At 45.9% G+C, this 14,031-nt stretch overlaps 1 protein-coding gene across 3 annotated transcripts in view; it reads right to left on the bottom strand.

Moving 5' to 3' along the window:
- Window positions 1-7,196, bottom strand: part of DVL3 (dishevelled segment polarity protein 3) — a 75,211-nt gene extending 68,015 nt beyond the window's left edge. For all 3 annotated transcript variants that reach the window (XM_087725096.1, XM_087725098.1, XM_087725097.1), the window contains exon 1: window positions 6,978-7,196. In XM_087725096.1, the coding sequence (XP_087581222.1) occupies window positions 6,978-7,144 (167 nt within the window). In that variant the 5' untranslated portion in view covers window positions 7,145-7,196. The remainder of the gene's footprint in view (window positions 1-6,977) is intronic.
- Window positions 7,197-14,031: the final 6,835 nt, after the last annotated feature.

The following is a 14,031-nucleotide window of genomic DNA, read 5'->3' as shown; positions in this document are numbered from 1 at the left end:
GACTGTGGGTGAGAAAGACAGTGTGTCAGAGAGAGAACAGAAAGAAAAAAGATTGTGTGTGTGTGTGTGAGAGAGAGAGAGAGAGAGGGAGGAGGGATGCCAACACAGTCAAGGTAGGCATTTTTTGAATTTCTGAAAAGCCAAGCCCAAAAGGTTTGCCATCACTGGCACAGACTGAAGAAGAATTCCAATGTTATCTCAGACTTTGGCTTCATGTGATTTCAGATTATTTCCTCGGTAACAAAACAAGGGGATGCTATTCCAGTTATATGCATAGGAAATACGATAAGCACTAAGGCAGATATAATTTGATAACAAAGAGTCCCTTGGATATGAATGAGGCCGAGGTCTAAATTTGGTAGATAAATACAGATAGCCATTGACTTACGTCCATAATGGAGACTAACATTTCTGTTGCTAAGGAAAACATTTTGCTATGTGAGTTTGGCTCCATTTTGCAACCTTTCTGGCCAGTTGTTAAGTGAATCACTGCAACGGTTAAGTTACTAACACGGTTGTTAAGTGAATCTGGTTTCTCCATTGACTTTGCTTATATCATAAATATGAACCAGTTGCCAAGCGTCTATAATCGTGAGAGGCACAACGATTTTAATCATCCCTGTTGTTGTTAGTTGCGAAGTCGTGTCCGACCCATCGTGACCCCATGGACAACATTCCTCCAGGCCTTCCTGTCCTCTACCATCCTCTGGAGTACATTTCACCTACACTGACTGCTTCAGGGACTCCATCCAGCCACCTCTTTCTCTGCCGTCCTTCTTCTATTGCTCTCCATCGTTCCCAGCATCAGGCTCTTCTCCAGGGAGTCCTTCCTTCTCTTTAGGTGGCCAAAGTATTTGAGTTTCCTCTTCAGGATCTGGCCTTTTAAAGAGCAGCCAGGGTTGATCTCCTCTAGGACTGACCGGTTGGATTGTCTTAATCATCCCTACAAACTTTCAAATTATACCTGTAGCATTTTGGGGGATGTTGGATAAGACTCTTGAGAAAATTCTGGGGGTTGAAGTCCACAAGTCTTAAAGCTGCCAAGGTTGGAGAGCCCTGCTTTAGAAGGACAGATCCTGAAGCTGAAATATCTTGGCCACCAAATGAGAAGAGGGACCTCCTTGGAAAAGAAATTGGAAAATGTGGGGAAAGATGGAAGGCAGAAGGAGAAGGGGACAGCAGAGGATGAGATGGATAGATGGTTTCATCAACACAATGAACATGAATTTGGGCAAACTCAGGGGGACGTGGAGTACTACAATGTATGAGTCTCAAAGAGTCAGACACAACTTAGTGACTGAACAATGACTAGCACTTTTAAAATCATTCCTTTTACATCTTTCAATTTTGGGGAGAGGGGTTGTGCTAATATGCATCACAAAAGCCACAATGGTACTGAACCAGCACCAAGGAGACTCTGGTTCAAAAGTCAGCAATTTGCAGCTCTGGAGCCGCATGTGGCTCTTTCATCCCTCTGCTGTGGCTCCCTGTCGCCGGTCAGCACCACAATTTTGAAAGAGCTTCCGTTTTTTGTGGGGGAAGCAGGGCATGCCAGGAGAAGACTCTATGGCAAGGGGCGGGTTTTCCGATCAGCTCCACAATTGATAGGGCTTTCGGTTAGGACAGATAGAGAAAAAAGGACACCGTGCTAGGAGGAGACTCTATGGTGGGGGAACTGGACTTCCGGTCGGCTCCAGAATTGAACTGGGGGTGGTGGTGTTCCGGTTAGGACCTTTGTGGATCTTTGAGTATTTAAGGTTGCTAACTCCTGCTCTAGTTCTAATCCACCCATAGCTACAGAATCTACCTCCTAGGATTATTGTGGGAAAAATTGGAGGGATCCCTAGGTATACTACCTAAAGTAGCTTTTACTCATCCGAACTCCGTGCATCACCTCGTTACGAGCAAATAGTTCAGCCTTCAAATGGTGAAAAAGAAAAACAGTCTGAAGATAATTCAGGCCAGATCTACAGGTAGCCTTACGACAACAGCTACCGAGCCCAAAATTTTGGTTGCTAAGCGAGACGTTAAATGAATTTTGTCCCATTTTGCAGCCTGTCCTGCACAACTGTTAAGTGAATCGCTGCAGTTGTTATCTTAGTAACACAGTCCTTAAGTGAACATTGGCTTCCCCAATGACTTTGCTGGTGAGAAAGTCACAAAAGGGGATTCACGTGGGACACTGGCAACCGTCATAAATATGAGTCAGTCGCCAAGTGTGTGAAGTTTGATCATGTGGCCGTGGGGATGCTGCAACGGTCGTTAAGCATGAAAAACAGTCATAAGTCACTTTTTTCAGCCCCGCTGTAAATTCAGACGGTCAGTAAATGAACTGTTGTACATTCAGGCCTATCTGTACTTCGTCTCCAATAAGCTGGAGGAGGCTAAACAACCACGACAGGGCCGCAGTGGCTCAGTGGCTAAGACGTTGAGCTTGTCAATCCGAATGTTCAGCAGTTCGGTGGTTCGAATCCCTAGCGCCGCGTAACGGAGTGACCTCCCGTTACTTGTCCCAGCTTCTGCCAACCTAGCAGTTCGAAATCACTTAAAATGCAAGTAGAAAACTAGGGACCACCTTTGGTGGGAAGGGAACAGCGTCCCGCTCACCTTCGGCATTGAGTCATGCCGGCCACATGACCACAGAGACGTCTTCGGACAGCGCTGGCTTCTTGGCTTTGAAAAGGAGATGAGCACCGCTCCCTAGAGTCGGGAATGACTAGTGCATATATGTGAGGGGAGCCTTTGCCTTTAAACAATCACGAGGAGGTAGGGAGTCAGCGAGACAAAGGGGGCCTCCTTGTGTGCCCCAGGCATCAAAACTTCCTAGGCTGGTCCTACCCCACCAGCTGAACTCTGAACTAGCAAGGGACAAAAGGGCTATTTTGGGAAACCATTTGTTGAGAAGAGATTGAGTTCCACCAAAAGTATTTTCCAGCCAAGCAGTTACAACAGTGAAGAGGAGGAGGAGAAATGTGAGTCTATGGCAGCATCCTACCCAGACTCTGGACTGATCAAAGACTCATCCTTCCCCCATCTTTCTGGAAGATTACAAAGTTGGCCTTCAAACTCTCCTGAACTCTGCACAGGCATCCAACGGGATCCAAAAACAATCAGCATTCATCGTTTTGGATTATTTGTTTGGGGGGAAAGACCACATCATTGTTGGGAAGATCAGTCACTAGACAACTGTACAAAAAAACTGCAGGATGGGATCGGATGGCTTTGACAAAGGGAAGCCCCTCTGGTTTCCATAGGGCAGGAAAACAAACCAAGATCCCTCTTGGCCAGCAGCAGCAAAGCCCAGGAGTGCAACTGCGTCTGGCTACTATAATCCCCTCTGCCCTGAAGGGTTTCACCATCTTAAAGGAGCATCTTTTCTCCATTAACCCGCGCCATGGGCCAAACAGCTTGATCTGAAACAGATCTTCAGAAACTGTGAATTGTGGATTTTGTAAAAACCTCAGGATGGGATTTAGTAAGATTCTGAAGCAGAGATCTTCAAACTTGGCAACTTTAAGACTTGTGGACTTCAATTCCCAGGATTCTGGGAGTTGAAGTCCACAAGTCTTAAAAGTTGCCAAGTTTGGGGACCCCTGTTCTAAAGCATTGAGAATCCTGGAGAATTAAACTTGAGTGCAAGTCTTAGTAGAATTTGGGGTTCGGGAGGAGCAGCAAATCCCCAATCTTCCAATGCAATCCAGGTAGTCCTCGACTTATGACCAGAACTGAGCCGAACATTTCTGTGGCTGAGCAAGATGGTTGTCAAGTGAGCTTTGCCCCATTTTTTTTCCAGCCTCGCTCGCCACCGTTGTTAAGTGAATCACTGCCATTGTTAAGTTAGTGTAACACCGTTGTTAAGTGACTGGTTCCCCGTCGACTTTGCTTGTCAGAAGGTCGCAAAAAAGGGGATCCCATGACCTCGGGACAACCGCAACCGTCGTAAATATGAGTCAGTTGCCAAGCATCTGAATTTGGACCGTGGGGATTTCTGCAATGGTTTTTACACGTGAAAAACGGTCGCTATGTTCCATGCTATTGTTAACTTCAAACGGTCGCTAAATGAATGGGATGTAAGTCAGGTAATCCTCCACTTAAAACCACAATCGGATCAGAATCCCCGTTGCTAAGCAAAGCGGTTATTCAGTGAGTTGTTCCCGGTTTTGCCATCTTTTTTTGCCACAGCTGTTAAGCAAATCGTGACAGTTCTCAAGCGCCTTACATGGCCATTAAGTGAATCTGAACTCTTCCTTTGACTCTGCTTGTGGGAAGCCGGCTAGGAAGATCCCAAACGGTGATCCTGTGATCCCAGAACCCTGCAACTCTCATAAATACATGCTAGTTGCTGAGCACTTGAATTTGGATCATGGGACTATATCAGGATAATACAATTATTATTATTATTATTATTATTATTATTATTATTATTATTTACTAGTTTTTTATGCCGCCCACTCTCGGAAGACTCAGGGTGGCTTACAATAAAATGTCCATGCGAAGACCAATTCTATGTCCCTTTTGTTCAATGCGGTTGTAACTTTGAACACCCAATTTTAAAAAATGGTTGTAAACCATAAAGGACTACCTGTAATGGATGCTGGAGACATATCTATTCAATTTAGTTGCTAACGTGTTAGCGGTCCAATTGAGAAACAGGGGGAAACATCCAAGTTTCCACAAGTTATTTCTTTTATAAACGATAACGCTCCAGTCAACACGGATCTGCTCTTGAAGTTCAGACAGGACGTTTCTCCAGACTCTATCCCAATTAAAGCTAGGACCTTGGAACTGCCAATTACGGCCTAGCTTTTATAGACGGCAGGAACGCTGCCATCTTAATTGGGATAATGAGCAGTCCAGCCACAGGGATCATCATGATGTAAAGCTCGGTGCCTCGGGTTAAACCTGGGCTAAGATTTCTGGTTATGGTTTTCCCACTTGCAATGGATGGCTGTGAAGGTTGGACCATAAGGAAGGCTGAGCACCAAAGAATGGAGGCCTTTGAACTCTGGTGCTGGAGAAGACTCCTGCGAGTCCCTTGGACTGCAAGGCCATCCAACCGGTCAGTCCTGGAGATCAACCCTGACTGCTCCTTAGAAGGCCAGATCCTGGAGAGGAAACTCAAATCCTTTGGCCACCTAAGGAGAAGGAGGGACTCCCTGGAGAAGAGCCTGATGCTGGGAACAATGGAGGGCAAAAGAAGAAGGGGACAGCAGAGAAGGAGGTGGCTGGATGGAGTCACCGACGCAGTCGGCATGAGCTTAAATGGACTCTAGAGGATGGTAGAGGACAGGAAGGCCTGGAGGAACATTGTCCATGGGGTCGCAATGGTTCGGACACGACGTCGCAACTAACAACAAGATTTCTGGGCCTGCGCGTCTTATTTCAACCCAGACTGCTCAAGTAGCTTAAAGTACAACCTATTGGGTAGCAATCCCCCACAGGTGAAGCGGTTACAGACCACACCTCAAAAGAAATTAGGGGGAATCAAAATTGACGAATAAATCCAGGAAGAAAATTGAGTTGCTGAAGTTGAGTTGAGCTGCAGTGGAACTGGCCCTATGCTCCGGAGGGGAAAAATTTGATTTCTCTCATGGGGAAGAGGATGGACATGGGATTCCTCCTTCGAAGGAGCCGAAGAAGTTGGCCTTTGAAGATTTTATTGGGATAAATGAGAATATTTATAGCTTGGAGTTGGAATGAGGGCTGGTCCTTGCTGCTCTCTGGTCTTTTGTTGTTGTCTTGAAGATGTTTCATGAATCCAAGTTACTAGTCTGGGTCATAAAAGGTCTTCAAGAAAGCAAGCAAGTTCAGAAAACACCAAGGACACCACAGTCCTCTCCCTCTTCCTCTCTCTAAACCCCAATCTCAGCACTGATGTTGTTACCTAGTTTGGGTCATGAAACGTCTGCAAGAAAACAACTAAGCTCAGAGAGCACCAAGGACCCCCACAGTCCTCTTCCTCTTCCTTTTCCTCCTCCTCCCTGCAAACCCCACTCTCTTCCAGCACTGATGATGTTACCCAGTTGGGTAATGAAACGCCTGCAAGAAAACAACTAAGCTCAGAGAGCGCCAAATCCTCTACACACACTCCACTCCATTCTAGCACTGATGATGTTGCCTAGTTGGGTAATGAAACGTCCGCAAGAAAACAACCAAGCCCAGAAAATAGCAAGGACCCCCACAAGCCTCCCCTTTCCCTCTTCCTTTTCCTCCTTTTCCTCCCTGCAAATCACACTCTCTTCCAGCACTGATGATGTTACCTAGTTGGGTAATGAAATGTTTTCAAGAAAACAACCAAGCCCAGAAAATATCAAGGACCCCACAGGCCCCCCCTTCCTCCTGCCCCCCTTCCTCCCCTTCCTCCCCCTCCCTCCTAGCACTGATGATGTTATTTAGTGTGGGTCACGAAACGTCTGCAAGAAAACAAGCAAGATCAGAGACCACCAAGGACTCCTCCTCAAACGGGGGTTGGGGGCAGGATGAAAAAAAAGGACAACGGCCCATATCTCACCAAGGCCAACCTGGAGAGTGTTTCCCTACACAGGGTCTCCCCCAAAACCATCCGTCCGCCAAAGCTCCCGACCGCATCGATCGGCTCCAGTCAACCAGGCAGCCGAAGTCAGCCTGGCCAAAGCCACGAGCGGGTTAGGCGCGGGTAAAGCCCGGGGCTGGCTTTGTGTTCCCTTCTCCACCACCCCCCGGCCAAAGGCGCAGCGAAAGCCAACGCCGCCCGGACAACGCGGCGCCAGCGAGGCCATTCGGCGCCCGGGCCGGGGAGGATGGGAGTTGCAATCCGAAGGGGGAGAAGGCGTGGGGGGGTGGGGAATGGGAGGGGGGGTGTTGCAGGATAGTGCTGGGGGCGGGTTAAGATCGGGGTGGGTGGAAAGGACGCGGGAAGGATGGGGAGGGGTGACTGCTCCCATGCGGCGGGACTCCAAGGCCCATCATCCCCCCCCCGAGGCTGCGGGCTCTCTCACCCGAAATCATCGTCCATGGACTTGAAGTAGAACTTGTAGTTGGGCCGGTTGAGCAGCGCCTTGAAGTCGCCCAGCGTGACCCGCTCGGCCGGCAGCGGCAGCTTGACCAGGTAAGGCGTCTCCTGGTCGTCCAGGTGGTAGATGATCTTGGTCTCCGGCGCCGCCATGGCCCGGCCTCCTCGTCCCCTTCGCCTCGCACCGGCTGCCAGCGCCGCCCGACCGCCCGCCGCCCCAGCGCGCAAACTCCGGCCACAGCCGGCGCCGCCTCCGCCGCCTCCTCCTCCTTCTTCTCTCCCGGCTCCTCCCCTGCGCGAGGAGAGGCCGCCGCAGCAGCCGCAACCGCCGCGCCCGGGACCCCCCGCCGCCTCACACACACAACACACCGCGGGGATGGTTGGGCTTTGGGCAGGCCCCGCGGCCTTCGCTTTCCCTGAGGGGGAGGGGGACTCTGCACGGCTGGAGGCGGCAGGGGGAGGAGGGTGGGCCGCTTTTCACAGCTGGCCTGGGGGTGGCCGGCCCCGATGTTGTCCCCAAGGTGGGCCAAAAGGCGGTTCCTTTGGTCGTGGAGTTTGGGTGGAAGAATCCGGCGGTCGTTTCTCTCTCTCTTCCTTTCTCTTTCTTTCTTTCTTCCTTTCTTTCTTTCACGCATACATTTTCTCTCTCACACATAAATACAATCGTTTCTCTTTTTCTCACTCACATTTTTTCTTTCTCTCACTTTCTTTTCTCTCCTTGCTTTCTCTCGCTCTTTCTCTCACACATTTTCTCTCACACACAAACACAATGGTTTCTCTTTTTCTCTCTCATATTTTCTTCCTCTTCTCTTTCTCTCTCACAGATACTTTCTTTCCTCTCTTCCTTTCTCTGTCTCTTCCTCTCTCTTTCTCTCCCACATACATTTTCTCTCTCACACACAAATACAATCGTTTCTCTTTTTCTCACTCACATTTTCTTCCTTTTTCTCTCACACATACTTTATTTCTCTCTTCCTTTCTCATTTTTCCCTCTTGCTTGCTTTCTCTTGTGCTTCTCTGTCTGTTTCTTTCTATTTTTTCTTTCTCTTCCCCTCTCTCTTGCTTTATCTCTCTCTCTTGTGCTTTCCCTTTCTTTTTCTTTCTTTCTCCCTCCCTCTTTCTTTCTTCCCTTGCTTTGTATCTCTTGTGTTTTCTCTTGCTTTCTCTCTCCCTCTTTCTTTCTCACGTTTTCTCTCACACATACACACAGTCTTGTTTTCTCTTTTTCTCACTCACATTTTCTTTCTTTTAATCTCACACACTTTCTTTTCCTCTCTTCCTTTCTCATTTTCTCTTGCTTGCTTTCTCTTTCTTTTTTCTCTCTCTCTCCTCTGGCTTTCTCTCTTCCTTTCTCATTTTCTCGGGGTTTTTTTCTCTCTCTCTTGCTTTCTCGATCTCTCTTGTGCTTTCTCTTCTTTTCTCTCTCTCTCTCTTTCTTTTACACACAATGTCTTTTTCTGTCTGTTCTCTCACACAATCTCTTGCTCTTTTTCTTTCACGCATACAATCTTGTTTTCTTTTTCTCACATTTTCTCTGTCTCTCACACACACATTTTTCTCTCTCCTGTTTCTCACACACACCCACTTTCTTCTCTCTCTCTCTCTCTCTCTCATCTAGGTCATACTTGCTTTTATTTTTGGGTCAGGCCTCTTGTCATCTGTCATTGTCATCTTAAGATCTTAACGGCTGGAGTCTTTCCTGTTTGGGAGCTGCTCCAGCCACCTAATCCCTTCAGTTGCCTTTTTGGCACCTTTGTGTTCCCAGCTTCCTCTGAGTCTCATCCCATGCTGGTGTTTATCTTCACACCCAGGCCTGGAGGTCCCTGAGATTGTGGGGCAAGGCCTCCCATCCGTTTTGCGCTGGGCAGGGAAGGACTCGGACACACTCTTCTTGCAATAAAAACCTGATTCTTAGGTTGCCACAAGCCATGTTCTGGATTTTATACTACTTACGTTTTTACTTTATATAGCTTTTATTTATTTTTTATGATGAAGCCGCCCAGAGTTACCATGAAATAAGATGGGCAGCCTATACATTGTAAAAAATAAATAACTAATTAAATGACCTTCTTGGTTGAGGTAGTTGGCTTCCTTTAGCCATTCCTTGTAAAGTGTAAAGTAGTTGGAAACTTACCACAACTATGCCACAAACTGGAAAGGGTGAACTAACACTAACAACTAACCTGAACACTCGGCCCCATCTAACAAAATGAATTTCAATGTGGAGAAAAGTAAAGTCTTACACTTAGGCAAGAAAAACCAAAAGGACACCTATAAATTGGGTGAAACAAGGCTTAATAGCAGTAACCGTGAGAGGAACCTTGGAGTCTTAGTGGGCAACCAATTAAATTAAATTGCAGGAACTGGGGATGTCTAGTTTAATGAAAAGAAGGACCAGGGGAGACATGATAGCAGTCTTCCAATATCTCAGGGGTTGCCACAAAGAAGAGGGAGTCAAACTATTCTCCAAGGCACCTGAGGGCAGAACAAGAAGAGCAATGGGTGGAAACTAATCAAGGAGAGAAGCAACCTAGAACTGAGGAGAAATTTCCTGACAGTTAGAACAATTAATCAGTGGAACTCATTGCCTTCAGAAGTTGTGAATGCCCCAACACTGGAAGTTTTTAAGATGTTGGATAACCATTTGTCTGAAATGGTGTAGGGTTTCCTGTCTAGGCAGGGTTGGACTAGAAGACCTCCAAGATCCCTTCCAACTCTATTACTCTATTCTATTCTATTCTAAATATGAGCTAACAGTATGCGGTGGCAGCCAAAAAAGACAATGCAATCCTAAATTGCATTAACACAGGGATACAGTCAAGATCATGTGAGGTACTAATACCACTCTATAAAGCCTATAAAACCACACCTAGAGTACTGTAGTTTTGGTCACCACCCTATAGAAAAGATGTTGAGACTCTAGAAAAAGTGCAGAGAAGAGCAAGCAGGATGATTAGGGGACTGGAGTCTAAAACATATAAAGCATGGCTAATCTAGTGAAGAGAAGGATCCAGGGAGACATGACTGCAGTGTTCCAATATTTGAGGGACTGCCATAAAGAGGAGGGGGTCAAGCTATTTTCCAAAGCACCTGAAGGCCGGACAAGGAACAATGGATGGAAACTGAACAAGGAGAGATTCAAGCTGGAAATAAGAAGAAATTTTCTGTTCTGTTCTGAGTGAGAACAATCAATCAGTGGAACAGAAGTTGCCTTCGGAAGTTGTGGGAGCTTCATCACCAGAGGCTTTCAAGAAGAGACTGGACAGCCATTTGTCAGAAATGTTAGGGTCTCCTGTTTGAGCCGGGGATTTGACTAGATGACCTAGCCGGTCCCTTTCAATTCTGTTAGTCATGAACTTTCAAATAACTTTGATTTTTTTTTTTAGGTCCCCTTTCTCTACTGAATTACCCCCATGGGCTATCTTTGCTTGGCAGACCCAGCAGTTTGCCAATGGTCTCTATAGCTGCTTTTCTCTGTAAATTAATTCTTTTCAGTTCTCTTTGAGGATGGGTCCAGACAGGCCGGCTGATCTCCAAGTGACTTAGCTAATCCCCCACTGAAAACTGCTCATTTGCACAGGTATCATAATTCTGCTTTTCAAGTCATGAGGACACATGATAGCAGTATTCCAATATTTGAGAAGCTGCCACAAAGGGGAGAATGTCTATGGAGATTCTAAATCATCCAGGTCAGCAGTCACCAACTGGTGGTCCGAAGAAGTATATGTTGGTGGTCCGCAGAAAAATTATTTCGGTTTTTTATATTGCACTAAATCAGGGGTCCTCAAACTGCAGCCCCTGGGCCAGTCTTTTTGTGTGGGTCGGAGGGGGGCAGAAATTTCAACTTGGGTCTACTTCAGCCTCCTGGTATGGGGCTTTGGGCGAAGGCTGAAGGGAAATGCTGCTGATGGCGAAGAGCCAGAGGGTCTCATTCCAGCGGGACAGCATCATGGCCAGGAAGTGGCTGACCATCTCAGCCCGCTGAGCCTCCAGGCGTCAGTACCTGGCCTTGCACTCCCACAGATCTTCCCTCTGCTTGGAAAGCCTATGCTCCTAGTCCTCAGTGAGGTGCTTCTGCTGAGGCTCCTTCTTGGACACGCCCACTCAGTCACATGATCACCTTACCACGCCCACCCAGCTGGTCATTAGACACATCATATTAGTGGTCTGCAGAATTTAAAATTATGAATTTAGTGGTCCCTGAGGTCCGAAAGGTTGGTGACTCCTGATCCAGGTTGTCCCAAAGGTGCTTTTTTTTTTTCAAGAGGCAACTGGACTTTCTGTTTTTTCTTTGACGTTTCCCTTCCCATCCAAGAAGATTCTTCAGCTCTGGCTGAATAGTGGGGAATGGAAGCATCACCCAGCTAGTCAGCCAGAACTGAAGAAGCTTCTTGGATGAGAAGCGAAGTATCTTCAAAGAAAAAACCAGAAAGTCCAGTTGCCTCTTGAAAATGCAGCTTTGGGATACACAGCTTTCAACTTTGTATTGTATTAACATAACTACACAGAAAATAATATTTTGCTTCAATCCAAACATTCAATAATGAGCTATAAAATCAGCCCATTTTAAGGATTTGGGGATAGAAAATAAGACAGGCAATGCCCTGATTTATCTTCAATTAAGCAAAAGATTTTAAATGCCGTCTCCTCCGTCCTAGCCCAGCACTCCAATAATAGCTATCATGTCTTTCTGTTGGTTTAGTGCACAATACTAACTCAATCTTTATGGCATGTTTTGTACATTGTTTTGTCTTTGGTCCACGTGACCCAGGGTGCGTCGCAACTCTGCCAATTCTTTTCCTCTGTAAGATTTCAAAGTTTCTAAGATGTCGGTTTATAAACAGCACAACCACAGCAAGTTATTCAACACGAAGCAAAAACAAACAAACGAATGAATTGCCCAGAAGCAACGCACAACTGAAAGCTCAGCTAAAATAGGCTAAAGAAAAAACATAATAAAATATACTGAAGACAACAATGAAGTAAGAGAAGTCTTATAGTAAACACTTCAGCCACATCTTACGTTGTCCATTTCAGCAAAAGTTTTCAAGCAGAAACAATTCTGTGAAGTTAATGGGGGTCAGGGAATGTTTGTGTGTCCATGTGTGTGTTGGTGTATCTGTGTACGTGTCCAAGCTGAGCTCCAAAACACCAGACATAGAAATAGCAAAAAATGAGATGTTATACTATCGCCATCCAGATTTGGGGAGTTCCAATCTAGTAGACTCCCTAGAGAAGAACCTCATGCTGGGAACGATGGAGGGCAAAAGAAGAAGAAGGGGACGGCAGAGAAGGAGGTGGCTGGATGGAGTCACCAAAGCGCTCTCTCTCTGTGTCTATGTCTCTATCTGTCTCTCTGTGTCTGTCTCTCTCGCTCTCGGTCTCTCTCTGTATGTCTGTCTGTCTCTATCTCTCTCTGTATGTCTCTCTCTGTCTCTCTCTGTGTCTGTCTCTCTGTCTATGTTTCTCTGTGTCTCTGTCTCTATCTCTGTGTGTGTCTCTCTGTGTATCTGTCTCTCTATGTCTGTCTCGCTGCCTCTATCTCTCTGTCTCTCTCATGTATGTATGTATGTATGTATGTATTATCTATCTATCTTATCTATCTATCTATCTATCTATCTATCTATCTATCTATCTAATCTATCATCTTTTAAAAGCCAAATACTTCACCACCTAAGGAGAAGGAAGGACTCCCTGGAGAAGAGCCTCATGCTGGGAATGATGGAGGGCAGAAGAAGAAGGAGGGGACGGCAGAGAATGAGGTGGCTGGATGGAGTCCCTGAAGCAGTTGGCGTGAGCTTCAATGGACCCCAGAGGATGGTAGAGGACAGGAAGGCCTGGAGGAACGTTGTCCATGGGATCACAATCAATTGGACACGACTTCGCAACTAATAACAACAATCTAGTAGCAAGAGATAATACAGGTAGTCCTTGATTTACGACAGTTCATTTAGTGACCAAAGTTACAACGGCACTGCAAAAAGTGACTTATGACCACTTCTCACACAACCATTGCAGCGTCCTTCAAAGTCATGTGAACAAAATTCGGCCGCTTGGCAACTGACTCATATTTATGACAGCTGCAGAGTTGTGATGTCATGTGATGACTTTTTGCAATCTTCTGCCAATCAAAGTCAATGGGGAAATCCCAATTCACTTAACAACCGTGTTAGTAACTTAACAATTGCAGTGATTCACTTCACAATGGTGGCAAGAAAGGTAATAAAGCAGGGCAAAACCCATTTGACAGATCTCTCACTTAGCAACAGAAGTGTTGGGCTCAGTTGAGGTTGTAAGTGGAAGCAGTGAGGTACTAGGATTAGATAATTAAATTAACACGAGTAATCAGATAGCTCAGGGTTTCTCAACCTTGTCAACTTCTAAGATATGTGGACTTAAAATTCCCAGCACCAATTCTGGGAGTTGAAGTTCACATATCTTAAAGTTGCTAAGGGTGAGAAATGCTGAGCTAGATAAAATAAGATGGATAATGGAGAGACAAACAGCCTTTAAGATGATTCCTCTTCTTGATTACATCAAGGCCTTCAAGTATGTAAATCATGCCAAAATGTGCAAGATAAAATGGAGTGCCAGAACATCTGGTTATGCTTCAGAGGAACCTTTGCAAGGAATAAGAAACTACTGTAAGAACTAAATTTGGAGAAACAAAAGTGTTTAGAATAAGGGAGGGGTAGTAGACTGAATATTATCTCCATATAGTCTATGTTTATTCTGTTCAGGGAATATAAGAATGCTGGGGATTAGAATTGCTGACAACTGGAATCCAAATTGGAGGTCGGAAGAGAAACAGTTCAAGATATGCAGACAACAGCACTTTGTGAGATGAAAGTTAGAAAAAAAGACAGAATGCCCACTAGGGAGAAGCGTAAACGGGCAAATTGGGGTCATGTTAAATATTTTAAAGCAAGGAGAATGTCGTATACAGGTAGTTACAGGTAATTGAGACCAATATTTCTCTGGGTAAGTGAGACATTTGCGAAGTGAATTTTGCCCCATTTTTACAATCTTTCTTGTCACAG

This window comes from Thamnophis sirtalis, unplaced genomic scaffold (genome assembly GCF_051295495.1).
Source record: "Thamnophis sirtalis isolate CommonGarterSnake01/CBP01778 unplaced genomic scaffold, rThaSir2_p1.2 scaffold_11, whole genome shotgun sequence".
Classification (NCBI taxonomy): domain Eukaryota; kingdom Metazoa; phylum Chordata; class Lepidosauria; order Squamata; family Natricidae; genus Thamnophis; species Thamnophis sirtalis.
Note: the sequence above shows the minus strand (reverse complement) of the source record. Positions and strands in the feature narration are given on the sequence as shown.